Source organism: Ochlerotatus camptorhynchus, unplaced genomic scaffold (genome assembly GCF_037179485.1).
Source record: "Ochlerotatus camptorhynchus isolate MF236.1 unplaced genomic scaffold, CSIRO-AGI_Acam_v1.1 ptg000094l, whole genome shotgun sequence".
Classification (NCBI taxonomy): Eukaryota; Metazoa; Arthropoda; class Insecta; order Diptera; family Culicidae; genus Ochlerotatus; species Ochlerotatus camptorhynchus.
Window position 1 is genome coordinate 977,852 of NW_027040584.1, and position 14,474 is coordinate 992,325.

The 14,474-nt window shown below is 41.0% G+C and overlaps 1 protein-coding gene across 2 annotated transcripts; it reads left to right on the forward strand.

Moving 5' to 3' along the window:
* Window positions 1-2,968: 2,968 nt before the first annotated feature.
* Window positions 2,969-5,632, forward strand: ball (ballchen). 2 transcript variants are annotated; one of them, XM_065218759.1, is made up of 3 exons: window positions 2,969-3,126; window positions 3,181-3,428; window positions 3,818-5,632. In XM_065218759.1, the coding sequence occupies exons 2-3, from the start codon at window positions 3,204-3,206 to the stop codon at window positions 5,423-5,425; spliced, it is 1,833 nt and encodes a 610-aa protein (XP_065074831.1). In that variant the 5' UTR covers window positions 2,969-3,126; window positions 3,181-3,203; the 3' UTR covers window positions 5,426-5,632. The 2 variants fall into 2 exon arrangements, with proteins under 2 accessions (XP_065074831.1, XP_065074832.1); XM_065218760.1 differs by having other exon boundaries at window positions 3,193-3,428.
* The last annotated feature ends 8,842 nt before the right edge of the window (window positions 5,633-14,474 follow it).

The window sequence follows — 14,474 nt, forward strand, 5'->3', positions numbered from 1 at the left end:
ATACTTTGTACGCGAAAAATACATATCACAATGAATTTAATACACTTTAATACAAAATACACAAAACTTAAAAATACTTAAATACGACAAAATACAAAATACACCTTTTCAAGTCAGGTGGATGAATCGAAAATACTCAAGTTGACGGTCCCTCGATGAGAATATAGTAAATGACTATTTTGATTTCATTTGACATGCAGAAGTTTTTGTTAAGGATACTTGATTAGGTGAGTGAACAGGTTATAATATTCGTTGTATTAGTACGATTCGATGGTCGATGTGTAAAAGCAGGTTAGTACGAAAAGTATTATCTGTTTCTTTGGTAACAAAACACGCCGAAAACGACGCAGAAATCATCGCCATACAAATTCCTATGGCGACGATTTTTGCGTCGTTTTCGGCGTGTTTTGTTACCAAAGAAACAGATAATACTTAATTCAAATATCCCAAAACTCATTGCTTACTGAACTGTCACACTGGTTGTTTGCAGAATCTATGTTCAAGGCAAGTGATGTGCAAAGAAGAAGACAAAAAAAAGTCAATATTAAATTGATGAATTTAAGCAAAGGTAAAACTTGGTAAAACTGGCCATGCGACACCTAGTTTCAGATTTGCAATTACAAAACTGATGATGTACTAAAAAATATTCCATACGATTTGACAGGTAGCAAAACGTCATTATCATTTTTCACATAATTCCCATCTGTTGGTCGACCGTCACTTAAATTCATCGATTGCAAATGAAAATGTTCTGAATTTTTTTATCGAAACAAAAATCTAAGGCCGTTTGCAATGCTGAGTTTCAAGATTGTTTTAAACTACTCGTCAATTCTATTATTTGAAACTGTCAAAAATAAAACTGCAACACGATCAGCGCAACGCACAGTTCTAAAAGCTGTTTGTAATCATCAAGTTTCATAAACTTTACTGTCCTCTATGAAGCTCTCCGTTTTTTGTTTGTGAAGCTCTTCGAAACGTCTTTAAACACATACAAAGAAATTTGAAACAGAGTTCCATTCGTGTTTCAAACTCGCTCAGAAATAAAACAGAATAGTCGAGCAGTTGCAAATCTGGTGCAAAATAGTGCTCGAATTATGAAACTCCAACTCAACATTGCGAGAGGTGCGTTTCTGTTCTAGTTTCAAATTGAAACAGTCCTTATAAAATACAACAGCATTGCGAACGGCCTAATGAAAAGGATCGATGCAGTGGAATTTTTATCGTGCACGCAGAAAAAACTATCTTCGAAACAAAAATATTTGAGGTAAATTTAAACGTAAACTCAGTTTGTTCTGGCCACAAAAATAAATTAGGTTGATTTCAAACGTATTCCATGTTTGAAGTCATGTGAAATCAATGTTTAAAACAAAAATAATGTTACCTTTATTTTAAAAATATTCTTGTTGAAAACAAACGTATTTGTTTTTGTTTGGTTTGACAGATATGTGTACAAAAATAAATATTTTTATTTTAAACATGCTTCTTATGTTTAAAATAAACATAAATATTTTGAAATTATTTTAATAGTTGTAGATAGTAGTAGATAGAGTCGTCCCCCTCGGTTGATTGGCTATATAAAATATGCGTGGATTCGTGTCCTTGGTATGACGGATAAGTAGATGTCGGTAGTGTTTAACGTATTTTAAATATGGCGTCTTGGGCACGAATTTGAAAGTAGCTTGTAGAATGAGCTGTCACGTCGGTTCATCGGTGGTCAAATTCCGCCTACACTCAAATAATCCACACATTTTTATTGGCGAATTTCCATGTGAAATTCTACATGATTTTCATGTGCCCACACATAAACAGAATCCACTAAGAAGCACACATGAAATTGATGTGTCAAATGAATAGAATGTGTGGTCACTGACTGATGCAAAATTGGAAATTTTTGCTCCACAGTGCTTAAACGGTTTCAAATTGGGTCCTGATTAGTCTCCTAAGATTTGAACTACATTAGTAAGAAACTTTCTTGTCACAAACCATTTCAAGTTTATATGGAAATTACTATGGGAAAACTTATGTTTTTGTTCATATCTTTCTAACAATTTACCACACCACTATACTTTTAAAAATGATAGCAGGGATTGTAGCAAATTTTCTCAGCTACAACTTTGTTCACAACTGCTTTTCAATCAAATGTAAGGAACAAAAGTTATTAACGATTCAAGTCACTGATGTCTTATGATTATGCTCATTCAACTGTTCAGCAAGCAACATTGGTGTTTCTGGTGCGAAGAATAGAGCACAAATATCATGGCTACTATGTCACACTACAGAATAGAGTGTTGCCCACAGAACAGCCGCTTGATCATGCCATAAGTTTATCAATCTCTTAAACAATTAATAACAATTTAATTTGACATTTAACTGAAAAACTATATTGCGCAAAGTTGTAGTTTAGAAAATTTCCCGTAAGAATAGTTATAGACATTTTCGAAAAAGCAATATGGAAAATTTGTAGAAGACAGTGAACAAAAAGTTTGGTTTTCCTATAGTAATTTCCATATAAATTTCGAATAGTTTGTGCCAAGTCAGTTTCTTACCCCATGAGTTTAAATTTTGGGAGGCTTATCAGAACCTGATTTGAAACCGTTTGAGCACCGTGGAGCGAAAATTTCAAATTTTGCATCAGTCTAGTGGTCACACATAGCTGTTATGCCTACACATATGATGTATGTGTCTGACACTTAGATATAATTTGTTATGTGTCCCACACATGAATTTTTGCAATGTGATAAATAAATTATTAATTATTAACAAACAATCTTTGAAATTTTCTTAGTGTACATTTCCATTTAAACGTGAATCAGCACAAGAAGTGTAAGCACCCCATTAGTACTAAAGCTCGCGCATACAAAACTCTCCGCAAAAGCTTCAATTTATCCGCGGATCTCCTCGCTCTCGGCTCCCGCGCCGAGCCGACCGCGCTTCGCATCACACACAGCCAAGCAAAATTTCGTTGTCAAATCAAACAAAACAACCATCAACCATCGATTTGAAATTGCGATACACGGAAAGGGCATCGGCGGAGAGACCTACAACTCTGAAAGCTGTAAAAAGTGGTTGTTGTTTGATATTTTTCATGTTTTGTCCTGTAAACTGATCTCTGCGTCTCGTCACAAGGTACGCAACATTTAAAAGTTAACACTATAAATATTAACACTTTTTGATAAACAGGTATAATTTCAGTTCCGTGTGAAATGGCACCCGTTAAGAAACCCGCCGGTAGCGGACGGAAGAAAGCCGCCAATGGCTATCAGATGCCCGAGCCGGTGCCTCCGGGTACGGTGCTAACCGATATGACCAAGCGCCAATGGAAGGTCGGCCCCTCGATCGGAAGCGGCGGATTCGGTGAAATCTACTGCGCATGTGATGCCAGTTCCGGTGTGAAGAAACCGGACGATTATCCTTATGTTGTGAAGATTGTAAGTCTTTTTTTTTCGTTCAGGACCTGAAATTGGACCAATTGAAGTTTGAGGTTATGTGAGGATTTTGTTTTCGTCCAAAATTCGACAGTGAGCATGCATAAGGGCGAATACGCGATGATCGATTCTCTTCATCAATTTTCTCTTTGCATTGCTACAGCTAAGTGAAACAATTTTCTAGAATTTGTTCAATGCAGAGTAGTAACAGGTTGTATTGTCTATCAAAAACAACAGCAAACGCACCGAGAAACGTTAAATCTAGCGAGTTATTAACAAAAGAGAAAATCGACGAAGAGAATCGATCATCGCGTATATGCCCTTATGCATGCTCACTGTCGAATTGTTGCACGTTCCGTATACTCGCAATTGATCCTAATGATGTTTTTCAGGAGCCCCACGGCAATGGACCCTTGTTTGTGGAGATGCACTTCTACATGCGCAATGCCAAGCAGGACGATGTTGAAAAGTTCAGGAAAGCCCGTGGTTTGAAGCATCTGGGAATGCCTCACTTTGCTGGCAACGGGTCGCATGATCTGCAGAATTTGAAACACCGTTTCTTGGTGATGCCCCGATACAGTACCGATCTGTGGAGTATTTTCTTGCGCAACGAGAAGCGTTTCCCGCTGCACACGGTGTACCGAATAGCATTGCAGATGGTGGATGTTTTGGAGTACATTCACGACTGTACCTATGTTCACGCTGATTTGAAAGGGGCGAATATACTTCTCGGGTTCGGGAAAACGGCCAGCAAGCAGCAACTGTTCTTGGTTGATTTCGGTCTAGCGAGTCACTATACCAGCAAGGACTTTAAACCGGATCCGAAGAAGATGCACAACGGTACCATTGAGTATACTTCACGCGATGCCCACCAGGGAGTTCCAACGATGCGCGGAGATATGGAAATCTTGGCGTATAACGTGGTGCAATGGGTTGGCACTTTGCTCCCATGGGAGGCGGAGAAGCTATTAGCTAGCCCCGTGAAGGTCCAGGAATCAAAGGAAAAACATATGAAGGACGTTAGCGGTTTCATGAAATATTGCTTCAAAAAGGACATTCCTAAGCCCATCCACGAGTACGTAAAATACGTAGCTTCGTTGGAGTACAACAAGAAACCAGACTATGCCAAATGTAGGAAAATGTTCGAATCCGGTCTCAAGGAGTTGAAAAAATCAAACTCTGGAGATTTGGAGTTCGAATCAAAATCGCTGGCTGCTTCACCGTCAAAGAGGAAAATTGTTGAGCCCGATTCGAATGAATCTTCTGGGCCGATGGCTCGTCCTCGTGGTCGGCCTCCGAAGGTCATCAGCACAAGTCCGGACACCACTACGCAAGACGTGGCACCTGTGAAAAGAAAAACGGAAACACCATCCAAGCCCGTCCAGAGGAAGAAGAAACCCACTGTCGCCATCGAATCATCTGAACCAGGACTTAACGGTCACAAAATGTCCACCCCTTCGTCGGGAGTAATATCGACTAAGCTCTCCGCTCAAGAGCAAACCGGTTCGATTCGGTTCAACACCAACGTTAGCGGAGGTGGTACTCCCAAAGCGGGCAGCAAAGTCAAGAAAACCTACGCCTTCAACTTCGAGTTGGACGTCAGCATCGACGCCGATGTGATCGTCAATGTCCATCGGAGGAAGAAGAAGGCGGGCGAAGCTTCCGCTCCGGAATCATCTCCAGCGCCGCGAAGAAGATCTATATCCGCTTCACCTTCGCCAGTCGTTCATAAGCGTCCCCGGCGACAGAACGCGTCTTACAACCAAGACAGCAGCCCTAACGTACCCAGTGACAACGATAGTATCATTTCGCTCAACACAACCGAAGCCTCGGTGCAGCCGGACGACGATACCATTCCGAACAGTGATCCAAACACGCCGCAGCCGCGCTATCACGCGTCCCGTTCCATTGTGAACACTCCACAGCAGAAGGGGACGATCGAGCGGAACAATGCTCGGACCCGAGCTGGCGAGTACAAGGGCAAGAAGGCCAAATCTTGAACGGGGGACAAGGACAAACATGGTAAGGCTTTTCTTTCCTTCCATTCGGTAGTAGCCGCCAAACGAAATTTTTCTCTTAACAATACATAATTATAAAAACATCGTATGTGTCGCGTATTTAGTGTTTAATGTTGATAAGTTGTTTTTGCGATCAATAAAAGCAGAAGAGGCCTATTCTGCGCCTCTGAGTTGATGCCACTGTGTATTGACAATTACTCAACAAGATGTGTTGTTACGCGTTTCAATAATTTCGAAAGTCATTTTAATTTCACTGTTTAATGTCGTAAACAATTACTTTTGTTTACATCCCTCTGATACCCAACAACGATCAAGGGTTCCCTTCACCGCTCACTTCTAAAATAAACTTGAAATAGACATTAGTACCAATATTTCATAACAAACCCGCATAAACGCAAACCATAACTTGACCTTACTGAAAATGGTTAAAAAATGTTTATAATCCCTGCTAAACTTTAACTGAAATGGTTATGGTTCTTTGGAAGTGAACCTTACAAATAATGGGTTGTAAAGAACCATTGTCATTCAAAATAGTTGTCTTCTCCATACATGTATTCGGAGAGAGGACTATATTAGAACCTTTTTACTTATGGTTTGAGAACTTTAATGGTAATGGTTATGGTAGTCAGTAAGGTCCATTCATGGTTTTGTATTATCGGTCAACTTTACGTGGAATATATCGCGAATTGGTAATCAGTAATTTACAGGCAACCAATTCGCGATATATTCCACATAAAGTTGATCGATGTTACAAAACCATCTATGAACCTTACCGACTACCATAACTATTTCCATTAAAGTTCTCAAATCATAAATAAAATGGTTCCTTTACCAACAATTTATGGAGAAAACAAGAATTTAGCATGGTAATGGTTCTTAACAACCTATCAATTGTAAGGTTCACTTCCAAAAAACCATAATACATAAGGTTAAAATTTTATCACACAAACGTTCATGTAAAGTTCCATAACCACTTCAGTTAAAGTTTAGCAGGGATTATAAACAATTTTTAGCCATTTTCGGTAAAGTTAAGTAATGGTCCGCATTTATGCGGGTAGGCGAGTGTTTAATCAGTATCTAATACCTTAATAACTTACAAGCCATTCCCGGTTCATGAGTTGATGGGTCGATAGGTAAGGTCCAGGTGTGGGAGTGGGAGCAGGCCAATGGGTACAGAGAGAGGTGAAGCAGATCGTGAAATATGGTTGTATTAGTAATACAAAAAATCAACGGAAACGCAATTAGTGACGTCATTAATTGCTTGTATCGTACAGGGGTTTTACTCACACAACTTAACCGAATGCTTCACCTCGGTAATCCAGCTCATTGGGAGCAGGCGTCGGTAGCATTGGTGCTCAGCACGTAAAACAAGATCAAGAGAAAAAATACTCTAATCGAAATTGGACATCACCAGCAAGGGGGGGAGGTGACTGTCAAATACGAACAATCGTCGCTTAGCTCGCATAACTGGTTTCAAACGACAACAGGCAACGACGGTTTGTAGATGTTTTTTTTTTTTTCTTTCCTTTATTTAACGTCGGTCTCTGTTCCGCAATCTAGTGCCAATCACCGACGGACATCGATTGCCATCCATTGACGGCAATCGAATGTGCAAGAAGGCAGCTTCCACACCTGCGTAGGATATCGCACCCATTCAACACACATGGGCCGGGACCAACGGCTTTACTTCCCTTCCGAAGGAAGACGTGACCAGAGATTTTTATGCCTCAGAAAAATCCCTCCGACCTCGGCTAGGATTGAACCCAGACCCATTGGGAAAGCAGTCACGCTTACCACTACACCACCGGCGTCGGCTGGTTTGTAGATGTTTGTGTGTGTGTGTGTGTGTGTGTGTATTCAATCTAACCCCCACTGGCCGGCAGTGTTATTATGGAAGAACTCTCTCTACAATGTCGCATTTATGGTCATTGTAGACAGCTTTAGTCCGGGAGTTAGAAGGTGATAGCTCTATTGCAGATCCAGCAACCCATTTCAGAATGTCTGGAGAGTCACGCCCATTCCGAGGTTACTTTCACTTACAATAAGCCCCGCATGTATGCATCACCGTTATCAAATGGATATTGGTATTACATACACGCTTCCAGGTTTGAAAATATATTTTTTCAAACCTGGCATGTATTTAGTTTATTTTTGATATATTTTTTTTTTAATTGGAAAGCTCTCACCATATTCTGCTCTTCCGCCGTCGTTGATTACTTCTTTTGGAATCCCTTGGACTTTTTCTCTAACGCTTCGTATTTCATTCCGTGCTTCACCGGCAATTTCCTTCCGTAGATTGTCCTTGGTTGGTTCTAAAATGATTCCGCCTTTTTTGGTCGGCTTCATTGAATTGAATTGAATTTCCATGGTGATCTGGGACGAGGCTCACGTCCAAAGTCGCTGTTCCACCAAGCGCTCCGTGTGCGAAAAGAGAATGAAAGAAATACGAAAGGGATCAGTTTCAAGAAGTGACAGTTTCATCAGATTCCCCAACTAACCATAGTCAAGCAAAGTAAGAATATACAAGCTATATTGCGACTATATGGTTACTTGGGTACTCATATGGCCGTCAGAATGGTTCATCGGTTGCGAAGTGAATATTTCTGAAAGTGATGCGTTATATTTCTCAATGTTTTGATTTTATCCTAACGTTACCTCCATGTTATATCACAGACAAGCAGACACAACACATTGAACATTTATCATTGTAAACCCTACCGCCATCTGTCGTACACGAAACGAAAATCAATTATTTTATTCATGTGTTTAACTTATACATTTTTGCCAAAAGATCAGCCTTATACATTCCATAAGGCAAACCAAATAGGTCCTACAAGAGTGCATAAAAGGTATGTGTGACCGCTTATACATTTCATTTGACACATGAGCTTCATTAACTTTTTGCAAAGCGTCTGCTTATTAGTTGACTTATACATTTTATGAATAATCAGCAATAGAAATTTGCCAAAAGGTATAAGGAAATTTCTATCCGTGTATATACTTTGATGGGCAATACACTCAACAGATGGTTGTAGTGTGTAAACGTCAAACGCTAGGGAATTGATTATGTGCACCACAGGTGGCGGTACTACCAACTAAGAAACGTTTAAATTGACCGTTAAAAACGATTTCGATGAAGGTTTTAAGAATGTTATGTCTGCTTTTCTGTGATAATACCTTCACTATCGCAACTTCGGGTAATCTGCGAAAGTATTTGCATTTTTCTCAGGCACTTTTGATCTAACTGCAATTACTCTCTCATACTCGAAATGTGCCACGACCAAATTGGCACAACGACGCCCTAACGCTCTCTGACCGAAGCACAGGGGCTGGTTTGTAGATGTTTGGAGCAAAATTCACATATGGAAAATCCATGAGTGTAAGCAGGTGAGGGTCATTGAATTTTTCGTCTCTTTCGTTCTCCGTCTGTTGAAATGGGTGACAGAGTTTGACGTCACACTCTTTTAACCATTTAAACAGCAGGAGAACGAAAGAGACGACACATTCAGTGGACCTTACCTATTTATACATCTCATTGATGGATGATCAGTAGGCCGATTTGACAGCACATCCCGCCCCTGATCACCTGATGAATGAGAAACGTCATCTCAAATATAAGGGCCGTTCAAAAATAATGAGACTATTTGAAAGGGACCGGGGCTAATCACAAATAACGTCTGACGGTAACTTAAATAAATACGAGTGTTGACCGGTTGCTTGAATCGCGCAGGAATACGTTTTTGACGTCGTTTGTGATTTCTATATGGGGGTACACTTTGTGAAAACCCAAAATGGAATATGCAACCAAATTATGAAAGAATTTGAACGTTAATAACTCAGTTGCCCCTGAACCAATTTCAATAATTTTATCACCAATCGGTCAGATATATTTCTACGCATCTGATAAATTTAAGACTATACCATTTTTCAAAATTTTACTATTTAAATTTGCACGAATGTGCAACTGTTGCTTTGATAGTTAAAATGATCAACAATTGCCAGCGAAAAGGGATTTACCTAACACAGATTTCAAAGTTGAATTCCATTCGGTCTCACCAAACAGCAAGAAGCTAGCTACCGAGGCTCGCCTCAACCGCTGATCGGATTCAGTTCCAATCACCGTGTGTGGTGGTGTTCGGTCGTCGGTATCAGCTGCAGCAGCAGCAGTGCTTTCCGCGCGTGGCGTTGAACATTGTTCTCCAGTACACAACGAAAGGCTGCCTGCAAGCAGTGAGTTGCAGCCCACATGAGCATCGATATAAGAGCAACCGTAACGGTACGCTGCTAAACTCATTTTAGCAGCCCTCATCATAGCGCAGCTACCGTATCGGGGGTTGCCATACGAGTAACTAAAATAGCAGTCGGCTTCTCGGTGAGAAGCGCGCTACCAAATTTAGCAGCGCGGGAGAAAGGTTGCTATCGTCAAAATGCTCACTACCGGTACGGACAAAGGCGAGTAAATTGATAACCGCGATAGCAGCGACCGGTGTGGAGAAGAGTGACTAAACTAAAATGAGAGCGCTGTGCGCTGTTAAAATAGTCGCGCAAATGACAACGACCGCTACGGTTGCTCTAAGGAGGAAGAAGCCGTACCGCTATTGATCGGAATCAGTAGCTCTTCGTGAGTCGCTGTGGGCCATCTATACCAAGCGCGTCACCCACATTCCAAACAACATTCAGCTCACCAGCCTCATCTGTTTTTAACACCCTAATAGCTCAGCATTACTCAACCATCACGACAAAACGGTCCACTTCAGGACCACCATAAATTTGTAAAAGAGTATTTTTTGGACGTTTGTCAAGGTCATCAATCGGATGTTCGTTCCCATATTAAGATAGAGCTGGAATTAGGGCGTGTCAGTTTTTGCAAACAATGACTTGCCAGAATCCAAGCGACAGTTACAGTAGCGCTGCGCTTGAGTGAAGGTGGAACCAACATAAAGAAAAATGAGCAAATACACAAACCTTTCTTCTGAGGATGTAATCTTTGCTATCAAATTCGTTCGAAGCATTTACCTTTGAGCGGCAGATGACGCGATTGTACCTGTCTCATAGCAGTGTACGAGAAAATGGAAGAGTTGCCAGTCTTTTTGATATGTCGTCTTCGATATTAATCTAATGTTTAAACGTTACATGGCTTCGAATTCTTATTTGTAGAGCCATATCGGATCTGAGTGACAAAAAGCAATAAATTCATGAGCATATTGAGAAATCCCGGTTCCGAAAAGGACATAGTATATAAGGACTCGAAAAATAGATTAGCCCTTTTTAAGCCCGCGTAGAAATTCGATTATAACTAGCAGAAATTAGCTTAAAGTTCGGTATTGATAGGGACATGGAACATTCCATTGTGACAGGAAATGATTTTACATAATTATAGATCGCTAATGTAACACATCAATTTAAGATCACCTTGTTCAGAATGGAAAATAAAACTAAGATCGTAGGTTACTCCAGATTCTTCTCATTTTTTAATCCGAAAGAACTTTCGGCCTAGAAGCGAAAACTTCTCTCCTTAACCGGAGAAAAAAGTAGCTCCTAGAATCAAAAAACAGTGTCTGACCTAGTAAGCGAAAGACTCGCCCTAACCGGAGAAGAAAGTAGCTTTTGGCCGCGACAGACCCCAACACCTTAAGTAAAGTTTGGTCCATTTAGAACCCAGACACATAAAACCAGGTGCTTCTCAAGATTGACTTGACGTAAGAAAAATGTGATTTTTTTCAAAATGAAGATATTTTATTGTATTGTGAAGCTTTTATTCATTTAGACTCTGAACCATTTGGCGATTTTTTTAACTTTTGGTTAAAATTTGACCGATGGAAAGTTATCGATTAACCCTGCTATCTGAGCATGGTTATTTCTGACCGACAAGAAGTTAAATTTTGACAACCACGGCTCGAAAACCAGTCGAACGACAGCACGGGTATTTTCGAACATAGAAAATAACTTTCGAAATGTCACTCGCTCTGGTCTAGCGAGTCACTATACCAGCAAGGACTTTAAACCGGATCCGAAGAAGATGCACAACGATACAATTGAGTATACTTCTGGGGTACTTTAATCGTTTGCTTGGGACCAATAGGCTAGTCAAGTAGTGAGCCAATTTAAAATCGTTAGTTTCGTATTGATTGTTGGTAATACCATAGAGGTAACTCTAAGACAAGTAGGTCCCGAAGAAACGTGCTCAACTTTTTGGCTCATCTCTGGTACTATCTTCGGTCCCAAGCTTGTCGAATCACCCCTCGAATCGAAACATAGGAAAAGCCAATAACCCCTCATTTTATCTGTCAAACTTTCATAGCGAATCAAAACAAACATTGCGTAGTACTAGAATTTCGACTAGAATAGGGTACGTTAATCGTTTGCTTGGGACCAATAGGCTACTAAAGTGGTGAGCCAATTTAAAATCGTTAGTTTCGTATTGATTGTTGGTAATACCAACAATCAATACGAAACTAACGATTTTAAATTGGCTCACCACTTTAGTAGCCTATTGGTCCCAAGCAAACGATTAACGTACCCTATTCTAGTTGAAATTCTATTACTACACTATGTTTGTTTTGATTCGCTATGAAAGTTTGACAGATAACATCAGGGTTGTGTGGATTCATGCAGAACATGCAGGGGTGAGTGAAATAGCTTGGGACTGCTTGGGACCGTTGTTCTGGTACTGAGTGAGCCAAAAATAATAATGATTTTCTTCGGGACCCAGTGGTCTTAGAGTTACCTCTTTGGTAATACCGTGGACTACTCATGTGAGTAATCTGATAATGTATATATATATATATATATAATGATAACATTTAACTGATGCAAGGCTAAATAAATTTCAGTTTTGAGCTGTTAGTACCACAAGCTACAAAAAACTTAGTTCACCAAAATCTACCCGAACATACTCAAAAATGAGTAAGGTAAAAAACAGACGTAACCTAGACGATGCCGATCTGGAAGAAACTGCAAGTTATTGCGTTATATGCTTGCGTCCAGATCACGACGAAAGCCAGATGGTTTTCTGTGATTCCTGCCAACAATGGTTTCATTTTTCCTGCGTGGGTGTGACCTCAGCGGTAGAGTACGTTGAGGATTGGAGCTGTCCTAAATGCACTGAAACGGTGTCGGATCCTGTGGAAGAAGAGATGGATGAAGCCATAAAAGCCGAAGCTGAAGAACGAAAACGTCTGAAACAGGATATGGAGAAGAAGCTGAAACTGGCGCAGATGGAAATCGAACTCGAGAACGACAAACGGGAGATGCAGTGGGCGATGGAGAAGAAAGTTTTGGAGATAAAAATTGCCTCCGAAAGAGCTTTTAACAAAAAAAAGAGAAGCTGAACGTAAGAAGCTGCAGCAGGATTGGAATCAACTCGTACATGAACGAAAACAGGTATCGGAAAAGAAAACGAAGATGTCCAAAGGCAATAAGGCACGGAAAGAGGATACTGGAAATCCTGAAGAATTTGACAATGGAAATCCGAGTAATTCTACTCCAATCTCGCAACCTACGCAGTTGAAGACAAAACAAAAGAAGGATCCGCAGGGACTCTCTTTAGGTGAAACAGTTGATGGAACCGATCATGATGATTCCAGTAGTGACGAATCGTCGAAATCCGATTCCGATTCGTCTGAAGAGAGCAGTATACGCAGTGACAAGGTAGAAAAAAAGAAGGATGGTAAAATGAAAGTACCAACAAAATCACAATTGTCGGCCCGCCAATTTCTGTCTCGGGAACATCCAACGTTCACCGGGCGATCAGAAGAGTGGCCGATGTTTTTTAGCAGTTATGAAACGTCGACGAAGGTGTGTGGATTTTCCAATTTGGAAAATTTGGCTCGTCTACAGGGCAGCTTAAGAGGTGCAGCGAGAGACGCAGTCAGCAGTCGGCTCTTGCTACCCGACTCCGTTCCGCAGGTAATGGAAACCCTGCGTATGCTTTACGGTCGACCGGAGGTGCTTTTGAATACGCTTCTGGCAAAGGTCCGCAAGGCTGATCCACCGAAGTCGGATAAACTTGGATCGTTTATTAGCTTTGGTGTTCTTGTGCAACAACTCTGTGATCACCTCGAAGCTACAAATCTGGTGGATCATCTGGTCAAGCCTATGCTTATTCAAGAACTAGTGGAAAAACTTCCAGCAAGCACGAAAATTGACTGGGTTCGATACAAGCGACAATCTGTACAGGTAACCTTGCGAACGCTGGCAAGTGAGGTAGCCAGCTTGGTGGATACTACTTCGCAGTCTGGTGCCAACCGAATAGGAAAAACGAAGGCAATGAAAGGGAGAGAGCTGGAGAGTCATATTCACGCGCACTCTGGATTAGTGGGTGTCGCCGGAGGTAGACAGGAAAAGACGGAACGAACCGAACGTATTCCGTGTCCAATGTGTGGTCACATTAATCACCGATTACGGAACTGTGAGAATTTCCGTAAGCTTAGCGTTCCACAGAGGTGGGATGCGGTAGAGAAGTGTCAAATTTGCTTGAATGCACATGGGAAAGCTAAATGCAAGTTAAACATACGTTGTTCAGTGGAAGAATGCGTGGGGCGCCACAATACTTTGCTTCATCAACCAGAGATGCAATTTAGCTGCAATACACATGGATATTCATCAAGGGAGTCCATCCTGTTTCGTATGGTACCAATCATTCTGTCCAACGGGAACAGGTCAGTGAAAGCAACTGCATTTCTGGACGAAGGATCATCGTACACTTTGGTGGACAGCTCGATAACTAAACTGCTTCGCTGCAAGGGTACAACTCAACCTCTTCGTGTCATGTGGACAGCAGGAGTATCCAGACTGGAGAAAGACTCACAGAAAGTTCACCTGACAATTGCAGCTCGAGAATCACAGGAGATGTTCCTAATTCAAAACGTGCACACTGTAGACAACTTGAAACTTCCAGCGCAGACGTTACGGTTTGAGGAAGTTGCACAGAAGTACCAACATTTGAAAGGACTACCCATAATGAACTACAGCCAGGCTACACCGGTGATTCTCATCGGTCTCAAGCATATTGATTTATTCGCCCCGTTGG